Here is a 22636-nt window from a genome sequence, read left to right on the forward strand (position 1 = left end):
AACATTGTCCTCTTCTGTATGTTGTGGGTCTTGAGGGGTAGAGATCAGATTACACATTGTGGGATCATAGTACGCTACCCTCCTATACATTTTAACAACTTTGTGGCTGCCCAGCAAAAATCTTAAAAAGCATATTTGAGTTTCTATTTTTTGAGTTATAGCAGTCTGTATCCTGGAAGTGTATTTGTGAGTGTTGCTGTCTGTAGCTATAGGTTAGCTGCATCATACTGTATGACATCATACTGTAATTACGGCTGTCCAATGGCTCAGCTCAGCTCTGGCAACAAGACCCGTAGCGACGTCCAGTGTGTCAACTCATCTGTGTAGAGCAATGTGGTGTAGGGCTCTCTAGGAATGTACACTGCCTTTTTCAGCATGAGTCTGTTTCATCCATTTCCAATTTTCTGTGTTCTAACCATCCTCCTTTCAAAAGACAAAGGAGTAAAACTTAAAACCAAAGTATGAAACCGTGGGGTTTTGTATTTTAATAATTTCAACATAAACACATGACAGTTCAAAGATACAATGTACTGTACAATAAGTAAATAGGTTTGTTGTTATGTCGTCTCTTTGGATCAACCACTATACAAATCTGTCACTTTGCAGCAACTGATTGCATGTGAGATATGTAACAAAAAAGCAGGTTTTCTCTGAAGCATATTTTTATACAATTCTCCCTGAAGTTGATAAACTCCATGCTATATAAAATAGTGTAAGGAAGACCTTTCCCCCCAGAGGTGGCTATAATAAAGTACTAAACATCAAGTCGATGTCGCTAAACAAGATACACAAAGAGCTTGGAATGCAAGACTTACATTAAGATAAAAAATGTGTAAAACTACATGTGAATCTTGTCTTCACCAGACAGTACCCAGTTTCTCACTAAAAAGCAAAAAAGCAGAAAGCATTAATGAAATCCAAAAAAACGTTTTTCTCACTTAAAAATGGATTCGAGAATTCCCTTAAATTCTGTGTTCTGCACCTACTAGTACGGAGGAAAGGTGAAGACAAGTGCATCTCTAGTAGGCGCAGTCGAGGTAATGAACCAACAACACGGCGCTGTAGCGAAAACACCCGCTCGGTCAAAGCTTAAGGTGAGATATCACTTCCACAACCGTTCATTAACGGTGCTAACGAACTATCTGATGGTTTGAATCATAACACCACTGTCAGAGGTAGGCCTTCTCAGGAGTATCTCAGCAGAGGTTTAGCAGAGTCATCGCTCCAAAACAGGTGGGATGGATAAAATGATTAGGTCATCCTGATGAGACTGGAGAACTGCTGAGATACTCCTGATAAGGCCACTCCCCAAGGCTAGCTGTGCAAAACGTAGCAGCCGCAGCTGCCTCCAACAAGTGCTTTAGTTTTATTAGAATTATTAGCATTTTAGAATTATTAGCATATCCATCTTCTCTGCTGTTATGTGTGGGGTAGAGGTCTACTGTAATCTGTCATGTGTGGGGTGAGGTCTACTGTAAACTGTCATGTGTGGGGTGAGGTCTACTGTAAACTGTCATGTGTGGGGTGAGGTCTACTGTAAACTGTCATGTGTGGGGTGAGGTATACTGTAAACTGGGACAGATGGAGACTTGCCTTCTCTGTAGCAAGCCCTGTCTTGGCACAGCATGGTGAATACATGATCTTGTACAATATTAATTTCAAGAATGCCTGATTCTGTCTAGAAGCAAAAGTGTATTCTGTAGCTACTAGGCTGAGGTACAAGCCTTTTCCTGTCTAGAGACAACATGTATTCTGTACCTACTAGGCTGAGGTACAAGCCTTTTCCTGTCTAGAGGCAACAGGTACAAGCCTTTTCCTGTCTAGAGGCAACAGGTACAAGCCTTTTCCTGTCTAGAGACAACATGTATTCTGTACCTACTAGGCTGAGGTACAAGCCTTTTCCTGTCTAGAGACAACATGTATTCTGTACCTACTAGGCTGAGGTACAAGCCTTTTCCTGTCTAGAGACAACATGTATTCTGTACCTACTAGGCTGAGGTACAAGCCTTTTCCTGTCTAGAGACAACAGGTACAAGCCTTTTCCTGTCCAGAGGCAACATGTATTCTGTACCTACTAGGCTGAGGTACAAGCCTTTTCAGTCATTTTTTTATTTTTATTTCACCTTTATTTTATCATGCATCAGACAGTTGTTATGGTTGCAAAATAAAAGTGCTTTAAAAACTGGGTTCCCCAGATAATGTGCTGTTAAATGGAACTATGTCACATCTGTCAAAAAACAGGACCTAGTCTTTTTGACCTTGAAGAAGAGGTCAATCTGTTAGTTCTATTCCATATTGTGGATGTGACGTCCTAGGGACGATGATGTGTCATGCTCACCATGCTCTCTGAAAGGCAATTGGATTACAAATCTCTGTTACAAATACTTGGTTGTAGAATATTTTTTGTTGTTGTGTTAATTATATACAATTTCAATAGAGAAGGCAACGCTGGTTACCCAACGGCCTGAGAGGGGAGTGGGGGCACATGAAAGAAGGTATTAGTGAAAAGTCTATAAAAAAAATACTGTTTCTTTTGGAGGAGAAAAATACATAAAGATTGATCAAATCTACACATCAAACTAATGGCACATACATACACAGGATCAAATACAAAATTAAAAACATAGGAACATATAAGCTGAAATTGTAAAAGAAAAAAAACTAATTTTTTTTAAAGATTGAAAGTGCTAGAATTCAGATTAGCTCACAGAAACCCAGGGAGGACGAACTCAATGCCAATGGCCTTTTCTTTTTTATCAATAAATGCTCAATAAATGAATAAAAAGGTAAATGCTAAATTTGAGTGCTAGAATTTTGGCTGGAATTGGATATAGCCATGGTCTTTGAAAATGTACACTTGATGTACACAAAAAAAATCTATGTTTTAAGGATAGCTTTTAAACAATTATATAAATATTTATATCCAATTACCACTATAAGAAAGAGGCAAATTCTTTCAAAGATGCGAACCACTTTTCTTCACGATCAATCATTAAATGTTCCTAATTTAGATAATTTCTCAGCCTAGTGGAAGTGTCATCATGAACTTCGGGGATTCATACCTGAACGTATTACTTCACAAGTATTGGTTGGTAGTGGGGCTATGTCACAACCAAACAAATGTTTATTTTAAATTGTATTTATTTTCACATATTTGTCATTTTATAGGTCAGTCTAATTAGCTGACTGAAGAGGCAATAGTAGGCTCTGGTCGGTTGGTCAATTTGAATAACAATTCTACCATTATTAAAATGAAATAATAAAATGTTTATTTTAATGAGCAATTGTGCAAGATTTTGTTTCCTCTCCCCAGGTTTTGGGAAGAAAAATCAAAAATCAAATGAGGTGATGTGTTGTGTTGTTTCAAGGTCCTGTTTTAACAAACAGAAAATAACATATCATATAACAACAACAAAACGACTAAGAAATATCCCAGTCAGTCGTCCCATGCTTTGAATGTCAAAGAGCAGGCTGGTGACTTGTTTGTTCTGGATATTGTGTATTTGTTTTAGACCCTTTCCTCCTGAATCTAGGAAGCAGCTGAGTGAGGAGTACAGAGAGGAAGGGAAACAGTTCAAATCTGTACTACTGTGCATGTTTACATCTTGCAATGTTGAAATGTTCTCTGTTCTACGGTTGCTGGGCAACCGTAGCTAAAAGCAGCAATTTGTTTTGTTTTGCTTATGTTACATAGTTTTAGTTTTTTTCTTTATACTTGGCGTATACTTGAAACTACATGTTTACTAATAGTTGCATATGGACTGGGCTGAGTACTCAAACAGACAAAGTCAAGAGAGTTTGAAAGTTGCAAACCAAGAGAATAATATATTAATACTGTTAATATCAGTACTCTCAAGATGCACTTTGACTTTCTTTTGACTAATGGACTTTATATAACCCATGTGCTGGGTGTTCCAAAGCCTATCGATCTATCAATCATGATGTCTGAAGGAAAGTGAAACATATCATTCATTTGTTGGCCATACCAAAGACAGGACATATCTTCCATCATACAAATATCCCTTACGTGATACAGAGCACGTATTATAGTTTTACAACTTTGGGCGTAAGTTTTCAACAGGCTAGTGAATATGAAAAAGGCATCTTAAAATCAGACCGCTTAATCAGGTTGTGTTTCAAACTGAGAAAATAGACTCTCAACGTCAGTCATTCTTTTTAAAAGTCCTACGAGACGATCAAAGACGTCTATGCCACTAACAGCCTACTAACTACACATTTGTCAAAGTCAACAATCCAAGTTTTTGTTTTAGTAGTACATGAACAGATAAAGATTAAATAGAGCGGAGAAAGCTACAAGGGCAAAGCTAATACTTCATCCATTTTTTATCAATAAAATGCCAGATACAGACAAATGTAAACCTGCCACATTGAAAACACTTTGTTTTAATACGTCTACCTAAATACACCTTACTGAAATAAAAGCAATTCTAATGTTCATTTTTTGACGAGATATTTAATACACTGCAATAACATTCTTTTACACGTTTTCCTTAACTGTCGTCATTGTTATTTTTATTTTCTATTCACATATGTCAGGGTTATTATTACCATGCATCTAACAGACTGAATATATATTTGTTTTCATAAAAATTTAAATCAGTAATATATGAGGTGCTCTAGTCCCTCCTTGGGGGGCGAGGAAAAGGATGTGACATATTGTTACTCTGGAGACTTCTTAAAAACCAATGCTGGAAGAATGACAGTTGAAGGAATGAAAATCCTCCTGAGTCAAATAAGGACCTGTTTTCAAGAGCAGCTTTTATAGGAGGGGTATATCCTCCACATAGGGTCATCCTCACTGGCCCTGGTTGAGCAGGTCACGATTGTTAGGCCAAAGAGATTCCTAAAGTTAAAGAGACTACTGCTAAAAAGTGCTGCTCTTGAGGAACCACATAAAACATGCATGACTTGGCATGTTTTCTACTGACTCAGCTATTTTCACATCTGCTTTTCATTAAATATGTGGGCGCTGTGTTTGGCGGCAGTGATTATCAACGTTAAAATCTACTCTCTGTTTTCACTTATCTTCTACTTTCTGCACAACTGATGAGTCTGAACAGTAATCAGTTATTCCAGTTTTTTTTAAGAGCACTTTTTCAAGACAGATATTTTTGTTGTGTGGTTGTAGCCTATATTGGAGGAGGGTAATGTCCGTGGGGCAGTATCATTTGAGTCCTTCACTAATCTTTCCCCCCTGACGATGATGATGACAGACAGGGTGTGTTTCTGGGTAGGTGGTTCAGACTTTTACACTCACATGAGAGACAACCTAGCATGTTCAGTCACATTTGAATAAGCAAGAAAATTATATTTCACCCACTTCAAAACTAGTGTTCTGGGTCACTAGGCTTCTGGGTAACAATATTTTTTGAAACAATTTTCTCTAAAATTAAGATTTTTTTCTTAATATTATGACTTTATAAAGTAACAATACCACGCCTTCAGGCCTGCAGATGCTGCCTCCTGACTACAGAACAGAGGGAGGTAAGTGATGAGGGGGGATAGGTTAGTGGTAGAGGTTAAAGAACTAATTCACGGCAACCCACAGTATTATACAGAGCCGTGGTCCCTTGGAACTCCCTTCCATTTCCAGTTACTCAGCAAACAGAAAAATTACCTTAAAAAAAAAACGGATTAAACTAAATCTCATGGAACAGAGGGGACTGTGAGGTGACACACACACACACACACACACACACACACACACACACACACACACACACACACACACACACACACACACACACATACACACACACACTAACACACAGACACTCTAAAACACACATTATATTTTAGATGTATTGTTTGTACATCGTTGTATTTTAATGTGACTGTCCCTGTGTATCAGTGTTTTGTTACTTGTCGTGTTTTTTGTGTAACCCAGGAAGAGTATCTGCTGATTCTGCAAGAGCTAAATGGGGATCCAGCTAAACAAACAACAACAAAGCGAGAGGGATTCAATCATCATAGCTAAAGGATAGAAAGAATGGCCGAATAAAAGCTCCTTAGTTTGAAAGTTTCTCATATTTTCCTTTTGTTTCAATGAAGGGTTTAGTTTCCTCTGGAGCTCAATCAAAAGCTTTTATGCACTTCAATTAAGGCTTCTAAGTGTTCAAGTGTTGTTATGTCCACCCTTGCAGCCAGCAGGCCTCTTGGCCCCTGGGTGTGAGGCAGTGAGCTGAGGATGATGGCGTAGGGGCCGGGCCTGGGGGCCCCTCATTGGAAGGCCTGGTGAAAGCGAGGCAGGGTGGTCGTGCTGAGGCTGGAGCTAAACACTGGCGGGAGAGGGTGCAGGGGCCCTAGACCCAGGCCCCCGCTGGAGCCCTGCTGCTCCTGAGGTTGAGGTTGCAAAGAGGTATGGGTAGGGTTAGCAGCTGTGGCAGCGGCGTGGTGCTCAGTGCCACGCAAGGATGACGATGACGAAGAGGAGGCAGCAGATGAGGTGTACCCCATGACTAGTCCTGCTGTGCTGATGGGGGCGTTGTAGGGGGGCAGGTTGAGGGGCAGGAAGCCCAGCAGGTGAGAGAAGTCCATGTTAGCAGTGCACAGAGACTCAGCGATGACAGCAGGGCTCTTGGACAGGAGGGGGCCACCACACAGCTCGTCTGTCAGGCCTGAGGGGTGCTCTAGTCCCTCCTTGGGGGGCGAGGCAGCAGCATGATGATGATCGCCTGAGTGATGGCCCGGCAGCCCACTCTGCAGATCCATGAGAAAGCTCTCCATCTCCACTTTGAGGGGCTTGTCCAGCAGGTATGAGGTAGATCCCAGCTGGTACTTGGGCGGCGGCTGGGCGTGCTGTTGCTGCTGGTGCTGTTGGGGCTGCTGCAGGTGAGGCAGCGGGGGGGGGTTTTGGATGTGGTGGTGATGGTGGTGATGGTGGTGGTGGTGGTGCGGGGGATGGAGGGGGGGCTCCATGTGGCAGCCCATCCCCATGGCAGCGGACAGGGAGCCAGGCATCAGAGAGTGGTGGTGGCCCACCTCAGGGTTGGACATGGCCTGGAGGTGGTGGGGGTTGTACATGCCCATGGGGAAGGAGGTGCCGCTGGGGAACGGCTTGGCCAGCATGTGGTCTTTGTTGGAAGCCATGCTGCACATCATGGGGCTGAGCTCCTCTTTGACAGTGCAGGGGGAGGAGCCAGAGCCCAGCATGCCTTGCATGTCCAGAGGCTCCGTCTTTATCTTCAGCAGCTCCTGAGAGTGGCTCTTCTTCACATGCCGCGTCAGGTGGTCCTTCCTGCCGAAGCGCTGGGCGCAGTACTGACACAGGAAGTCCTTTCTGCCGGTGTGGACCACCATGTGGCGACGCACGTCCTTCCGTGTGTAGAAGCGGCGGTCACAGTGGTCGCACGGGTGCTTCTTCTCCTTGGCACCTCCGGAGGACTTGCCCGAGTGGCTCTTGAGATGCTCCAGCAGGGCAGGGGTAGTCTCGTAGCTCTGCAGGCACACCTTACAGGTGAGGTCCCCAGCCGTGGCTGAATGCATGGCCACATGACGCTTGTAGCCCAGCTTGGTGTTGTAGTGCTTGCCACATTCCTCACACTTGAAGGCCTCTTTGTTGGGGTCATGGGTCTGCAGGTGGTTCTTCAGGTGATCTTTGCGGTGAAACATTTTCTCGCAGAACGAGCACTGGTGAGTTTTCTGTGGAGAATGTGTGGCCATATGCCTGCATAACGAAGAGAGTACAGTATGAGAGAAAAGTTAGTCAGTGAAAGTGTTTTAGAGGAACTGTTTAAAAACTCTTGGTGGAGTGATGTTTTACCTGAACAGTTTATATTTGGAGCTGAAGGCCTTAGGACAATGTGGCTGGGAACAGTGGAAAGGTTTCTCTCCCGTGTGACAGAAGGCGTGAAGCCGAAGCTTATCCTGCGAACCAAACCAAGTCCCACACACCAAACACTCGTTGCCGCTGGCTCGCTCTTCCCTCTCCCTCTCTCTGTCTGTGCGTGGCAGGGTAGTGTCGCTGTACAGCTTGGCAGCGGCTAGTCGTTCCTCGTCCTCCGGCGTCAGTGCTGTAATATGGCGTGGAGCATCGGCGGCACCAGCTGCCATGGCAGCCCTAGGGTGCTGTTGCCATGAAATCCCGGCCGTGGCTTCCCTGCCTTCCAGGCTCTACGTGGGGTGTGGTGGAGTGCAGTGAAGGGCGTACTCCAGGCAGGGCTGGGTAGGGCTTAGGAGGGTTACGGTCTGGGCCTCAGATAGTGCTGCTGTTGTCAATGTCTGCTGAAAAAATAAAAGTATTTGTGTACTTGTTGTTGCACTATGATGTGAGAGTGCAACTGTGAACATTTTCAAAGTCCAGACTTATTTCAATGGTGGTGCGAGAAAGCAAAGATAACCTCTCTCCTCCTTTCCAGAACGGGTCTTCCTTCTGTCTATGGATCTCCTCTCTGTCTCTCTCTCTCTCTGTCTCTCTCTCTCTCTGTCTCTCTCTCTCTCTGTCTCTCTCTGTCTCTCTGTCTCTCTCTCTCTCTGTCTCTCTCTCTCTCTGTCTCTCTCTCTGTCTCTCTCACCCAGTCCCAACAGCTATGGTTGGGGGTGAGTAGGAAATGTTGCTCTGCATCTTTATTCCCCTGTAAAGAAAAGAAAAAGCAATGAATTAGTATGTGAATACTCTTTCTCCTATTTAAGTGTATTCATGTATTTTTTAGCCAATGACCCAATAAAGAATATTCATTATAAATAAAATTTAAAGGTCATTTCCGATTGAACAGACATATGCAGCGTTTCACACGGGGGACCAGTATGAAAAGAAAATATGAAAATGTATGAACTCTCTACTGTAAGTCGCTCTGGACAAGAACGACTGCTTAAATGACTAAAAATGTTTAAAAAGAAGAATGTAAAATGAATCCACCCCCCAAATCTGAGCCTATGGACTGATATAGTTTTTCTGCTATGAAAATGGAAAAACAGACTTGACTTGTGACTTTGACAGAGCAGAGTTCCAGTCCAAACACCCGTTGGACACTAGGGGGCACTAAAGGACAATGTTGCATCGTGGTACACAACTACAAAGTGACTAATAGGAACCTCTGTTTGAGACAGTTCATTCCCAGTCGTTGAGTCATTCAGCCATTCCACTCCTCACAGTATTCATCTATGTAAAATGTCAACGTCTTATCCACTGAACGTTAGCCACGCGTTACCACGTATAGCACATTCCTGTTGTGTGCTTGGCTTCATACATGTCCTCATCATGTCGTGTGACTTCCCCCCCCCCAAATAAATGTGGGTGCACAAAGCAGGCATTGTGTGTGTGTGTGTGTGTACATGCATGTACATGTTATGAAGCTGGATAAGGCTCACATAATCCCACAGAAAACAGTGAATCACACGCAGCCCCAGGGTATGGGGGGGGGGGGGGGTTACCATAAATGAACCGGCTGCTCCGGTACCAGTCTATCTGCCTAAATTCATCAGATTCCTCAAAACTACTGTAAAAGTCCCTTTAAATAGGAACAACACTTGTCTAATAAGGTCAGTTGAAAATGAAAAGCGTTTCAGAATGATACTGTAACTACATGTCTGGATACAGTTTCATTCCTCAGTGATATTTCATATAATAATAATAATAATAATAATAGCCATTTAACAGACGCTTTTATCCAAAGCCACTTACAGTCACGTCAAGCATACATTTCTTACACCATCCAAGTAACACTGTTGCACCATGTCTTTAAGTCACCTCTGCTGTCACCTCCGTGGCCTCTAGGACCCCTCTCCTTCCACACAGCTAAGTCACATGGTCAAGTCCAAGGTCACCCTGCTCTGGCTCCTACTAACCACACTGTCACCTGTGCCCCCACACTTGATATACACACAGGAAACTGTTGAGAGTCAAAAACCCAGCAGTGTTGCAGTTCTTGACTCAAACCGGTGCACCTGGCACCTACTACAATAGCCCACTCAAAGCACTTAAATCTTTTGTCTTGCCCATTCACCCTCTGAATGGCACACATACATAATCCATGTCTCAATTGTCACAAGGCCTAAAAAAATTGTTTATTTAACCTGCTTCCTCCCCTTCATCTACACTGATTGAAGTGGATTTAACAAGAGACATCAATAAGGGATCATAGCTGTCACCTGGATTCACCTGGTCAGACTATGTCATGTTCAGAATGTTTTGTACACTCAGTGTAAATAAGTGTGTGCATACACATACAACACACACACGACACACACACACACACACATACAACACACACGACACACAGACACGCACACGACACACACACACACAGACACACACACACTAACCCAGTTCCCTCTACCCCCTCTCTGTTGATAGGTGCAGTGTGATCTCTGGGATTCTCTGAGACACTGACTGGGTACAGGTTTGAATGGTATGAATAAATGGCATTAGTACGCGTGTGTATATAGATGTGGTTAAGAGTAGCTGACAGCTGTGTTGGGGAGCTCATTACACAGCAGGATGGGTTCGGGTGACACTCCTCCCACTGACCAGCCCCAGGGAGTCCTGGTCTATTGTGGAGCCGCACAACAACGCACATTCCTGGTCGGCATCACATGAAGTACACTACACCTCACACCATGACCCCTGACAGTTCTAGTTCTGCATCACACGGCGTCCACTACACCTCACACCATGACCCCTGACAGTTCTAGTTCTGCATCACACGGCGTCCACTACACCTCACACCATGACCCCTGACAGTTCTAGTTCTGCATCACACGGCGTCCACTACACCTCACACCATGACCCCTGACCCCTGACAGTTCTAGTTCTGCATCACACGGCGTACACTACACCTCACACCATGACCCCTGACAGTTCTAGTTCTGCATCACACGGCGTACACTACACCTCACACCATGACCCCTGACCCCTGACAGTTCTAGTCCTGCATCACACGGCGTCCACTACACCTCACACCATGACCCCTGACCCCTGACAGTTCTAGTCCTGCATCACACGGCGTACACTACACCTCACACCATGACCCCTGACAGTTCTAGTTCTGCATCACACGGCGTACACTACACCTCACACCATGACCCCTGACCCCTGACAGTTCTAGTCCTGCATCACACGGCGTACACTACACCTCACACCATGACCCCTGACCCCTGACAGTTCTAGTCCTGCATCACACGGCGTCCACTACACCTCACACCATGACCCCTGACCCCTGACAGTTCTAGTCCTGCATCACACGGCGTACACTACACCTCACACCATGACCCCTGACCCCTGACAGTTCTAGTTCTGCATCACACGGCGTACACTACACCTCACACCATGACCCCTGACCCCTGACAGTTCTAGTCCTGCATCACACGGCGTACACTACACCTCACACCATGACCCCTGACCCCTGACAGTTCTAGTCCTGCATCACACGGCGTACACTACACCTCACACCATGACCCCTGACCCCTGCCCCGCCGGTCCTAGGCATTACATACCTAACATCCAATAACTAACGCTTCCTATATCAAAACACCTAGCATCTACACAGGGACTCAACAACAAGACTCGTTTCTGCTATGTCATGTAATCATCTCAGGACTAATAACACACCACCAACACACAACTGAGCTCCACATAAGACCTCTTCATCAGCCCCGTAATATATAGTAGTAACCAACACCTCCATCAATCCCTACCTAGAACTATCCCACCATCTAACATAATGACCTCCTGAAACCTCCTGAAATCCCCATACTCTCTCCATCACTGCCGTGACTAAGCTGCACCTCTTCTTTCCATTACATTAGAATAAAATGTACAAGTCCCATTGTAAAAACCTGCCCACACATCAGTACAGTCCGTGCAGTGAAACCATCCAGGTCGTTTTCTGTCATTTATCAACCACTAACAGCTTCATACTGTGTGTGGCCCTTCTGCTCTTTGATGTGTGTATGAGCTATACACACTATGTTCCTCTGATGATTTAAATGTCCTTTACTTTGTTCTTTATTTGTCTTTGTTCGTTTCCCCTGACCCATCAGGCTCCGCCCCTCGCCCTCCCCGGCAGGGACCACAGTATTGGCACCAGATGCCCGCCCCCGTTCATATTCAAGTACTTCAAGCAACAAAATGGTGCCAATCTCTCAACCACCTAACCTTCCAAGTAGTCAGGGAGGAAGTCAGGAGGGTAGTCGGGAGGGTAGTCAGGGAAGTAGTCAGGGAGGTAGTCGGGAGGGTAGTCGGGAGAGTAGTCAGGAGGTAGTCAGGGAGGGTAGTCAGGAGAGTAGTCGGGAGGGTAGTCAGGAGAGTAGTCAGGGAGGTAGTCGGGAGGGTAGTCAGGAGAGTAGTCGGGAGGGTAGTCAGGAGAGTAGTCAGGAGAGTAGTCAGGGAGGTAGTCAGGAAGGGTAGTCAGGGAGGGTAGTCAGGGAGGTAGTCGGGAGAGTAGTCAGGGAGGTAGTCAGGGAGGTAGTCGGGAGGGTAGTCAGGAGAGTAGTCAGGAGGTAGTCAGGAGAGTAGTCAGGGAGGTAGTCAGGAGATAGTCAGGGAGGTAATCGGGAGAGTAGTCAGGGGGGTAGTCAGGGAGGATAGTCAGGAGAGTAGTCAGGGAGGTAGTCAGGAGGTAGTCAGGGAGGTAGTCAGGGAGGTAGTCAGGAGGGTAGTCAGGAGGGTAGTCAGGAGGTAGTCAGGGAGGTAGTCAGGGAGGTAGTCAGGAGAGTAGTCAGGGAGGTAGTCAGGGAGGTAGTCAGGGAGAGTAGTCAGGGAGGTAGTCAGGAGGTAGTCGGGAGAGTAGTCGGGAGAGTAGTCGGGAGGGTAGTCGGGAGAGTAGTCGGGAGGGTAGTCGGGAGGGTAGTCAGGGAGGGTAGTCAGGAGAGTAGTCAGGAGGTAGTCAGGAGGTAGTCAGGGAGGTAGTCAGGGAGGTAGTCAGGAGAGTAGTCAGGGAGGTAGTCAAGGAGGTAGTCAGGGAGGTAGTCAGGAGAGTAGTCAGGGAGGTAGTTGGGAGGTAGTCAGGAGGGTAGTCAGGAGGTAGTCAGGAGGGTAGTCAGGAGGGTAGTCAGGGAGGTAGTCAGGGAGGTAGTCAGGAGGGTAGTCAGGAGGTAGTCAGGAGTGTAGTCAGGAAGGTAGTCAGGGAGGTAGTCAGGGAGGTAGTCAGGAGGGTAGTCAGGAGGGTAGTCAGGAGGGTAGTCAGGAGAGTAGTCAGGAGGGTAGTCAGGAGGGTAGTCAGGAGGGTAGTCGGGAGGTAGTTGGGAGGTAGTCAGGAGGGTAGTCAGGAGGGTAGTCAGGATAGCCATAGCAAAGCAGAGTGAAGCACCGCACACAATGCTTTCCCACTGGGCGCACACTGGCTGAATCAACGCTGATGTCTGAGGATGGAAATGGTAGCTGCCCAAACGGTACTGTATATTCACTGTGAATGTCTATAAATAATAAACCTATCCACAATGATTTCATCATGTGGTAGCATTGTCAACCCAGGAGCATTGTAAAGCATTGTCTACCCAGGAGTAGAGTAAAGCATTGTCTACCCAGGGGCAGAGTAAAACATTGTCTACCCAGGGGCAGAGTAAAGCATTGTCTACCCAGGAGCAGAGTAAAACATTGTCTACCCAGGAGCAGAGTAAAGCATTGTCTACCCAGGAGTAGAGTAAAGCATTGTCTACCCAGGGGCAGAGTAAAGCATTGTCTACCCAGGAGCAGAGTAAAGCATTGTCTACCCAGGGGCAGAGTAAAGCATTGTCTACCCAGGGGCAGAGTAAAGCATTGTCTACCCAGGGGCAGAGTAATCTACTGTCCACGCTGACAATTGTCAGTGCTGAGTGTTTCCATGCATTGCAGACAAAAATAGAATCTACTGAGATAGCAAATCAACATCCAGGCAGAGTATCGCATCACAGGTCCATCTCAAACAGGCCAAAACAACAACTACCCCCTGACAGAAAACTACACGGACAGCAGGATGTTGTTTAACAAGACTACCATGTATAAAAAGGTTTCTCTATGAGAAAACCCTTTCACATGCAACTATCTAGTCTAAAACCTAGAACCTAGTCTAACTGTCTAGTCTAAAACCTAGAACCTAGTCTAACTGTAGTCTAAAACCTAGAACCTAGTCTAACTGTAGTCTAAAACCTAGTCTAACTGTCTAGTCTAAAACCTAGAACCTTGTCTAACTGTAGTCTAAAACCTAAAATCTAGTCTAACTGTAGTCTAAAACCTAGAACCTAGTCTAACTGTAGTCTAAAACCTAGAACCTTGTCTAACTGTAGTCTAAAACCTAGAACCTTGTCTAACTGTAGTCTAAAACCTAGAACCTAGTCTAACTGTAGTCTAAAACCTAGAACCTAGTCTAACTGTCTAGTCTAAAACCTAGAACCTAGTCTGACTGTAGTCTAAAACCTAGAACCTAGTCTAACTGTAGTCTAAAACCTAGAACCTAGTCTAACTGTAGTCTAAAACCTAGAACCTAGTCTAACTGTAGTCTAAAACCTAGAACCTAGTCTAACTGTAGTCTAAAACCTAGAACGTAGTCTAACTGTCTAGTCTAAAACCTAGAACCTAGTCTAACTGTCTAGTCTAAAACCTAGAACCTAGTCTAAATGTCTAGTCTAAAACCTAGAACCTAGTCTGACTGTAGTCTAAAACCTAGAACCTAGTCTAACTGCCTAGTCTAAAACGTAGAACCTAGTCTAACTGTCTAGTCTAAAACCTAGAACCTAGTCTGACTGTAGTCTAAAACCTAGAACCTAGTCTAACTGTAGTCTAAAACCTAGAACGTAGTCTAACTGTCTAGTCTAAAACCTAGAACCTAGTCTAACTGTCTAGTCTAAAACCTAGAACCTAGTCTAACTGTAGTCTAAAACCTAGAACCTAGTCTAACTGTAGTCTAAAACCTAGAACCTAGTCTAACTGTCTAGTCTAACTGTAGTCTAAAACCTAGAACCTAGTCTAACTGTTGTCTAAAACCTAGAACCTAGTCTAACTGTAGTCTAAAACCTAGAATCTAGTCTAACTGTCTAGTCTAAAACCTAGAACCTAGTCTAACTGTAGTCTAAAACCTAGAACAGAAATTCCCTTCCACTTTCCAACTGTTCCAAGTGTCTTTGGTTTTGTCCAAGATGAAAGAGCTTCCACATTCCTTTCCTTTGGGGTCAGGGGTCATCTTGTACACTGTTCTGGCTCCTGCATGTGGAGTTGTTTTAACCCTTTCACAGTCACACTGCTGAAATGAGGGGCGCTAGGCAGAACTAGGCCTGAGGGCACAGAGTAGTCAGGGCAGTGAGAGCAGTGAGAGCTGTGAGAGCAGAGGGCCTGAGGCTACAGAACCTGCTCAACTAAACCACTGAGATAAATATAGAATATGGAAACTGAGTTCAGCTTCCTGAGCTTAGGTGACAACAGCCGCACTCACCAGGGGAGAGGAGGGGCAAAACACTGATTACAAAATATATTGTGACAAATATACATGAATACACAAACAAACTCTCATATGTCTTGCAGGTTATAGCAGTGTCACCTTGTGTGAATATATTGGTAGTGTAACCTCTGTTTGCATTATCTGAGAATATTATGACATGCCAGTATAGCATGTCTGACTCGTTTCAAAGTACAAGAGGATGTGTGAGAAAGGGAGTTCCCAGAACTGGAGTTCCCAGAGAATTGGACAGATCGATGCTGGGAGATATCATAAGAGAGGGTGTGGGGGAGAGCTTCTGGGAGAGTGAGTGAGTGAAAGATAGGGAATGAGAGAGAGAGGGTGAGCGAAGGACTGAGAAACTGAGTGAGGGACTGAGAGGAAGGATGAATAGAAACACAGAGAGAGACTGCAGGTCTGGAGGGAGGGGAGGGGGTCACTTGCAACAGTGGAATTCACCTTTAGCGATAGTGTAGTGACTCCACAGTGGAGGTTTGGCAAGTCATGCTTTACTAACCACATTGACAAAAGAGTGACAGGGGAGGAAGGGGAGACACTCCTACAGGCAGGACCAGATAGGAGAGCAGAAAGGAGAGTGAGGAGGGAGGTGTTCCGTTGAATAGCATAGCTCCTTGCATAGTGAACTGCTCAGAGAGGACTATATATGGTGACCAACAACAATGATCAACGCAGTGACCAACAAGTTCTGAATGTGTGCTTATGAGACTGCAGTCAAGTTCTCTCTCTGAACAAGTCAACCCCTCTGTTGTCTCTCCCTCCCTCCTTTCCTCTCTCCCACCATTCACATAAATGGGCAGGTTTCAGTTCCTCTAATGGTTGTTGGCTTTGACAGCCTGGTCTTATAGACTAGACGTAACATAGTATACGTAAATGTGTTATTTGACTTTTTTTTTTAAATTATATATATTTTACTTCAGTTTATTTTAGTAAATACTTTAACACTTTCTTTTTTTAAACTTCATTGTTGGTTAAGGGCTTGTAAGTATGCATTTCACTGTAAGGTCTACCTACACCTGTTGTATTCGGCGCATGTGACAAAGAACATTTTATTTGATTTTACTTGAAATTCGGGACACTCAAATTAGTGTATGTTACTTTTGGTATGGTCACATAAGACAGAAGGCAAAAACTAAAGTAAGGTGGTTGGTTGGGGTGGATGGATGGATAGGCATATAACCCAAATATCTAGCAACCCAAAGGTTGTGTGTTCGAATCTCATCCTTACCACTGACCTTACTCCTGACCCTTAACCCCAACCTACCTAACGTTAGCCACCTAGCTAACGTTAGCATTAGCCACCTACCTAACATTAGCCACAACAAATACAAAATGGATGATGGACATCCACAAATTAATACATACTACATTAAATGTAAATCCAGGACACTCCAATTAGTATGATATTTTACGTTTGGTATGGTACGTCTACCCCTGAGTCCAGGTTGGTTTTGACCTCCTGGTGTGGAGGATTTTGTAGAGTTGGTGGGGGTGGGGAGAGGGGACAGAAGAGGAACCCCTCCCTGGCACGCCTGAAGAAGACTCTGTGCCAAACCCGCACCTTCCCGGCAGTTGGAGCCAGTAGGCCTGGACAGGCAGCAAGCAGTGGGGTCGGGATGTGGCCAAACAACTCTGTGCTCTGCCCGGGCTAAAGATAGCCCCTGTGGTTGTGGAGGCTCATCTGACAGTTACAGGAACACCTCCATGAGAGCTCTCTCCTCAGTTCACTTTTCACTGTTGGATCTTCCAAGTCAGTTTGTCTTTCTTTTTATGAGACTTTTGTAAATCCAGCACAAATTATGAGTGATTGAAACCCAGGGGAAGTATTTATTTTTTCACACTAAAACAGCCATGAACCCTTTTCACCTGTAAGACAACAATAAAAAATAATTGACAAATCTGTGGTAACCAAAGAGATTTGCAACAGGTACACTCTGCCTCTGGTCACTTTCTGTGTTGTATCTACTACTGTGTGTGTCTATGGGTACATCCTGCGACAGTAATGATAGCGGGAGGTCACCTGGGTTATTGGGTTAAGTCTGAGTTCATGCTGCTTCCTTTACTCAGTTCTGTTACAACACATACCCTGCAGAGATTGTTGTGTGAGGGGCCCTGTTGTGTATGGGGCACTGTTGTGTATGGGGCCCTGTTGTGTATGGGGCCCTGTTGTGTGAGGGGCACTGTTGTGTATGGGGCACTGTTGTGTATGGGGCACTGTTGTGTATGGGGCCCTGTTGTGTATGGGGCCCTGTTGTGTGAGGGGCACTGTTGTGTGAGGGGCACTGTTGTGTGAGGGGCACTGTTGTGTATGGGGCACTGTTGTGTATGGGGCACTGTTGTGAATGGGGCCCTGTTGTGTATGGGTCCCTGTTGTGTATGGGGCCCTGTTGTGTATGGGGCCCTGTTGTGTATGGGGCCCTGTTGTGTATGGGGCCCTGTTGTGTATGGGGCCCTGTTGTGTATGGGGCCCTGTTGTGTGAGGGGCACTGTTGTGTATGGGGCACTGTTGTGTATGGGGCACTGTTGTGTATGGGGCCCTGTTGTGTATGGGGCACTGTTGTGTGAGGGGCACTGTTGTGTATGGGGCACTGTTGTGTATGGTGCACTGTTGTGTATGGGGCACTGTTGTGTATGGGGCACTGTTGTGTATGGGGCACTGTTGTGTATGGGGCCCTGTTGTGTATGGGGCACTGTTGTGTGAGGGGCCCTGTTGTGTATGGGGCACTGTTGTGTATGGGGCACTGTTGTGTGAGGGGCCCTGTTGTGTATGGGGCACTGTTGTGTGAGGGGCACTGTTGTGTATGGGGCCCTGTTGTGTATGGGGCCCTGTTGTGTATGGGGCCCTGTTGTGTGAGGGGCACTGTTGTGTGAGGGGCAGATGCGTTTGAGGGGCACCTACCAAAATAAACAGTCTAGATTACAGTACATCATGCATGGTGAGTGATTGGGAGGAGCACCACCCACTACACACCAACCCATGACACTGTACCTTAACTGGAGAAACAGAACTGTAACTTCTGTCTCCTTCATGTGTCGTGCCACACCCAGTCACTAACCTGACAGTAATTCTCCTTGACCAAACGCCTTTAACACACCCTATATTCATTCCCTGCATTACAACAAGTGGGGAAATACACCTGGGCTATATACACAAGCCTCCTGTGTTCACGCTCTGATTGAGACTCTAAAACAAGGCTCTTTCATAGAGCTATCTATCAGAGAAATACACTAAACACACACCTAATAACTATTCTATTAAAGCCACACAATGGACTTTATGACTGATTCTCTCAAACAACAACACTCTCAATGTGCTGTATAGTCTACTGAGAACTCTCAATGTGCTGTATAGTCTACTGAGAACTCTCAATGTGCTGTATAGTCTACTGAGAACTCTCAATGTGCTGTATAGTCTACTGAGAACTCTCAATGTGCTGTGTAGTCTACTGAGAACTCTCAATGTGCTGTATAGTCTGCTGAGAACTCTCAATGTGCTGTATAGTCTACTGAGAACTCTCAATGTGCTGTGTAGTCTACTGAGAACTCTCAATGTGCTGTATAGTCTACTGAGAACTCTCAATGTGCTGTATAGTCTACTGAGAACTCTCAATGTGCTGTGTAGTCTACTGAGAACTCTCAATGTGCTGTATAGTCTACTGAGAACTCTCAATGTGCTGTGTAGTCTACTGAGAACTCTCAATGTGCTGTATAGTCTACTGAGAACTCTCAATGTGCTGTGTAGTCTACTGAGAACTCTCAATGTGCTGTATAGTCTGCTGAGAACTCTCAATGTGCTGTATAGTCTGCTGAGAACTCTCAATGTGCTGTATAGTCTACTGAGAACTCTCAATGTGCTGTGTAGTCTACTGAGAACTCTCAATGTGCTGTATAGTCTACTGAGAACTCTCAATGTGCTGTATAGTCTACTGAGAACTCTCAATGTGCTGTGTAGTCTACTGATAACTCTCAATGTGCTGTATAGTCTACTGAGAACTCTCAATGTGCTGTATAGTCTACTGAGAACTCTCAATGTGCTGTATAGTCTACTGAGAACTCTCAATGTGCTGTGTAGTCTACTGAGAACTCTCAATGTGCTGTATAGTCTACTGAGAACTCTCAATGTGCTGTATAGTCTACTGAGAACTCTCAATGTGCTGTATAGTCTACTGATAACTCTCAATGTGCTGTATAGTCTGCTGAGAACTCTCAATGTGCTGTATAGTCTACTGAGAACTCTCAATGTGCTGTGTAGTCTACTGAGAACTCTCAATGTGCTGTGTAGTCTGCTGAGAACTCTCAATGTGCTGTATAGTCTACTGAGAACTCTCAATGTGCTGTATAGTCTACTGAGAACTCTCAATGTGCTGTATAGTCTACTGAGAACTCTCAATGTGCTGTATAGTCTACTGAGAACTCTCAATGTGCTGTATAGTCTACTGAGAACTCTCAATGTGCTGTATAGTCTGCTGAGAACTCTCAATGTGCTGTATAGTCTGCTGAGAACTCTCAATGTGCTGTATAGTCTACTGAGAACTCTCAATGTGCTGTGTAGTCTACTGAGAACTCTCAATGTGCTGTGTAGTCTACTGAGAACTCTCAATGTGCTGTGTAGTCTGCTGAGAACTCTCAATGTGCTGTATAGTCTACTGAGAACTCTCAATGTGCTGTATAGTCTACTGAGAACTCTCAATGTGCTGTGTAGTCTACTGAGAACTCTCAATGTGCTGTGTAGTCTGCTGAGAACTCTCAATGTGCTGTATAGTCTGCTGAGAACTCTCAATGTGCTGTATAGTCTACTGAGAACTCTCAATGTGCTGTGTAGTCTACTGAGAACTCTCAATGTGCTGTAGTCTGCTGAGAACTCTCAATGTGCTGTATAGTCTGCTGAGAACTCTCAATGTGCTGTATAGTCTACTGAGAACTCTCAATGTGCTGTATAGTCTACTGAGAACTCTCAATGTGCTGTGTAGTCTGCTGAGAACTCTCAATGTGCTGTGTAGTCTACTGAGAACTCTCAATGTGCTGTATAGTCTACTGAGAACTCTCAATGTGCTGTATAGTCTACTGAGAACTCTCAATGTGCTGTATAGTCTGCTGAGAACTCTCAATGTGCTGTATAGTCTACTGAGAACTCTCAATGTGCTGTATAGTCTGCTGAGAACTCTCAATGTGCTGTATAGTCTACTGAGAACTCTCAATGTGCTGTATAGTCTACTGAGAACTCTCAATGTGCTGTATAGTCTGCTGAGAACTCTCAATGTGCTGTATAGTCTACTGAGAACTCTCAATGTGCTGTATAGTCTACTGAGAACTCTCATTGTGCTGTATAGTCTACTGAGAACTCTCATTGTGCTGTATAGTCTACTGAGAACTCTCAATGTGCTGTATAGTCTACTGAGAACTCTCAATGTGCTGTATAGTCTGCTGAGAACTCTCAATGTGCTGTATAGTCTACTGAGAACTCTCAATGTGCTGTATAGTCTACTGAGAACTCTCAATGTGCTGTGTAGTCTGCTGAGAACTCTCAATGTGCTGTATAGTCTGCTGAGAACTCTCAATGTGCTGTATAGTCTACTGAGAACTCTCAATGTGCTGTGTAGTCTACTGAGAACTCTCAATGTGCTGTAGTCTGCTGAGAACTCTCAATGTGCTGTATAGTCTGCTGAGAACTCTCAATGTGCTGTATAGTCTACTGAGAACTCTCAATGTGCTGTATAGTCTACTGAGAACTCTCAATGTGCTGTGTAGTCTGCTGAGAACTCTCAATGTGCTGTGTAGTCTACTGAGAACTCTCAATGTGCTGTATAGTCTACTGAGAACTCTCAATGTGCTGTATAGTCTACTGAGAACTCTCAATGTGCTGTATAGTCTGCTGAGAACTCTCAATGTGCTGTATAGTCTACTGAGAACTCTCAATGTGCTGTATAGTCTGCTGAGAACTCTCAATGTGCTGTATAGTCTACTGAGAACTCTCAATGTGCTGTATAGTCTACTGAGAACTCTCAATGTGCTGTGTAGTCTGCTGAGAACTCTCAATGTGCTGTATAGTCTACTGAGAACTCTCAATGTGCTGTATAGTCTACTGAGAACTCTCATTGTGCTGTATAGTCTACTGAGAACTCTCATTGTGCTGTATAGTCTACTGAGAACTCTCAATGTGCTGTATAGTCTACTGAGAACTCTCAATGTGCTGTATAGTCTGCTGAGAACTCTCAATGTGCTGTATAGTCTACTGAGAACTCTCAATGTGCTGTATAGTCTACTGAGAACTCTCAATGTGCTGTGTAGTCTGCTGAGAACTCTCAATGTGCTGTATAGTCTACTGAGAACTCTCAATGTGCTGTGTAGTCTGCTGAGAACTCTCAATGTGCTGTGTAGTCTGCTGAGAACTCTCAATGTGCTGTGTAGTCTGCTGAGAACTCTCAATGTGCTGTGTAGTCTGCTGAGAACTCTCAATGTGCTGTATAGTCTGCTGAGAACTCTCAATGTGCTGTATAGTCTGCTGAGAACTCTCAATGTGCTGTGTAGTCTGCTGAGAACTCTCAATGTGCTGTATAGTCTGCTGAGAACTCTCAATGTGCTGTGTAGTCTGCTGAGAACTCTCAATGTGCTGTGTAGTCTGCTGAGAACTCTCAATGTGCTGTGTAGTCTACTGAGAACTCTCAATGTGCTGTATAGTCTGCTGAGAACTCTCAATGTGCTGTGTAGTCTGCTGAGAACTCTCAATGTGCTGTGTAGTCTACTGAGAACTCTCAATGTGCTGTATAGTCTGCTGAGAACTCTCAATGTGCTGTGTAGTCTGCTGAGAACTCTCAATGTGCTGTATAGTCTACTGAGAACTCTCAATGTGCTGTGTAGTCTACTGAGAACTCTCAATGTGCTGTATAGTCTACTGAGAACTCTCATTGTGCTGTATAGTCTACTGAGAACTCTCATTGTGCTGTATAGTCTACTGAGAACTCTCAATGTGCTGTATAGTCTACTGAGAACTCTCAATGTGCTGTATAGTCTACTGAGAACTCTCAATGTGCTGTGTAGTCTACTGAGAACTCTCAATGTGCTGTATAGTCTACTGAGAACTCTCATTGTGCTGTATAGTCTACTGAGAACTCTCATTGTGCTGTATAGTCTACTGAGAACTCTCAATGTGCTGTATAGTCTACTGAGAACTCTCAATGTGCTGTATAGTCTGCTGAGAACTCTCAATGTGCTGTATAGTCTACTGAGAACTCTCAATGTGCTGTATAGTC

At 44.7% G+C, this 22636-nt stretch overlaps 1 protein-coding gene across 3 annotated transcripts in view; it reads right to left on the reverse strand.

The window, feature by feature from the left end:
- Positions 1–460: 460 nt before the first annotated feature.
- LOC139557827 (zinc finger protein PLAGL2-like) overlaps positions 461–22636 on the reverse strand; it is a 45844-nt gene continuing 23668 nt past the window's right edge. The window contains exons 2-4 of one of the 3 annotated variants that reach the window (XM_071373054.1): positions 8361–8594; positions 7784–8241; positions 461–7687 (exon numbers count right to left, since the gene is read on the reverse strand). In XM_071373054.1, the coding sequence (XP_071229155.1) occupies positions 6241–7687; positions 7784–8073 (1737 nt within the window). In that variant the 5' untranslated portion in view covers positions 8074–8241; positions 8361–8594 and the 3' untranslated portion in view covers positions 461–6240. Of the gene's footprint in view, positions 7688–7783; positions 8595–22636 lie in introns of all 3 variants that reach the window. The other 2 variants (XM_071373053.1, XM_071373052.1) reach the window with 2 other exon arrangements.

The sequence above is a fragment of the Salvelinus alpinus genome, chromosome 28 (assembly GCF_045679555.1).
Source record: "Salvelinus alpinus chromosome 28, SLU_Salpinus.1, whole genome shotgun sequence".
NCBI lineage: Eukaryota > Metazoa > Chordata > Actinopteri > Salmoniformes > Salmonidae > Salvelinus > Salvelinus alpinus.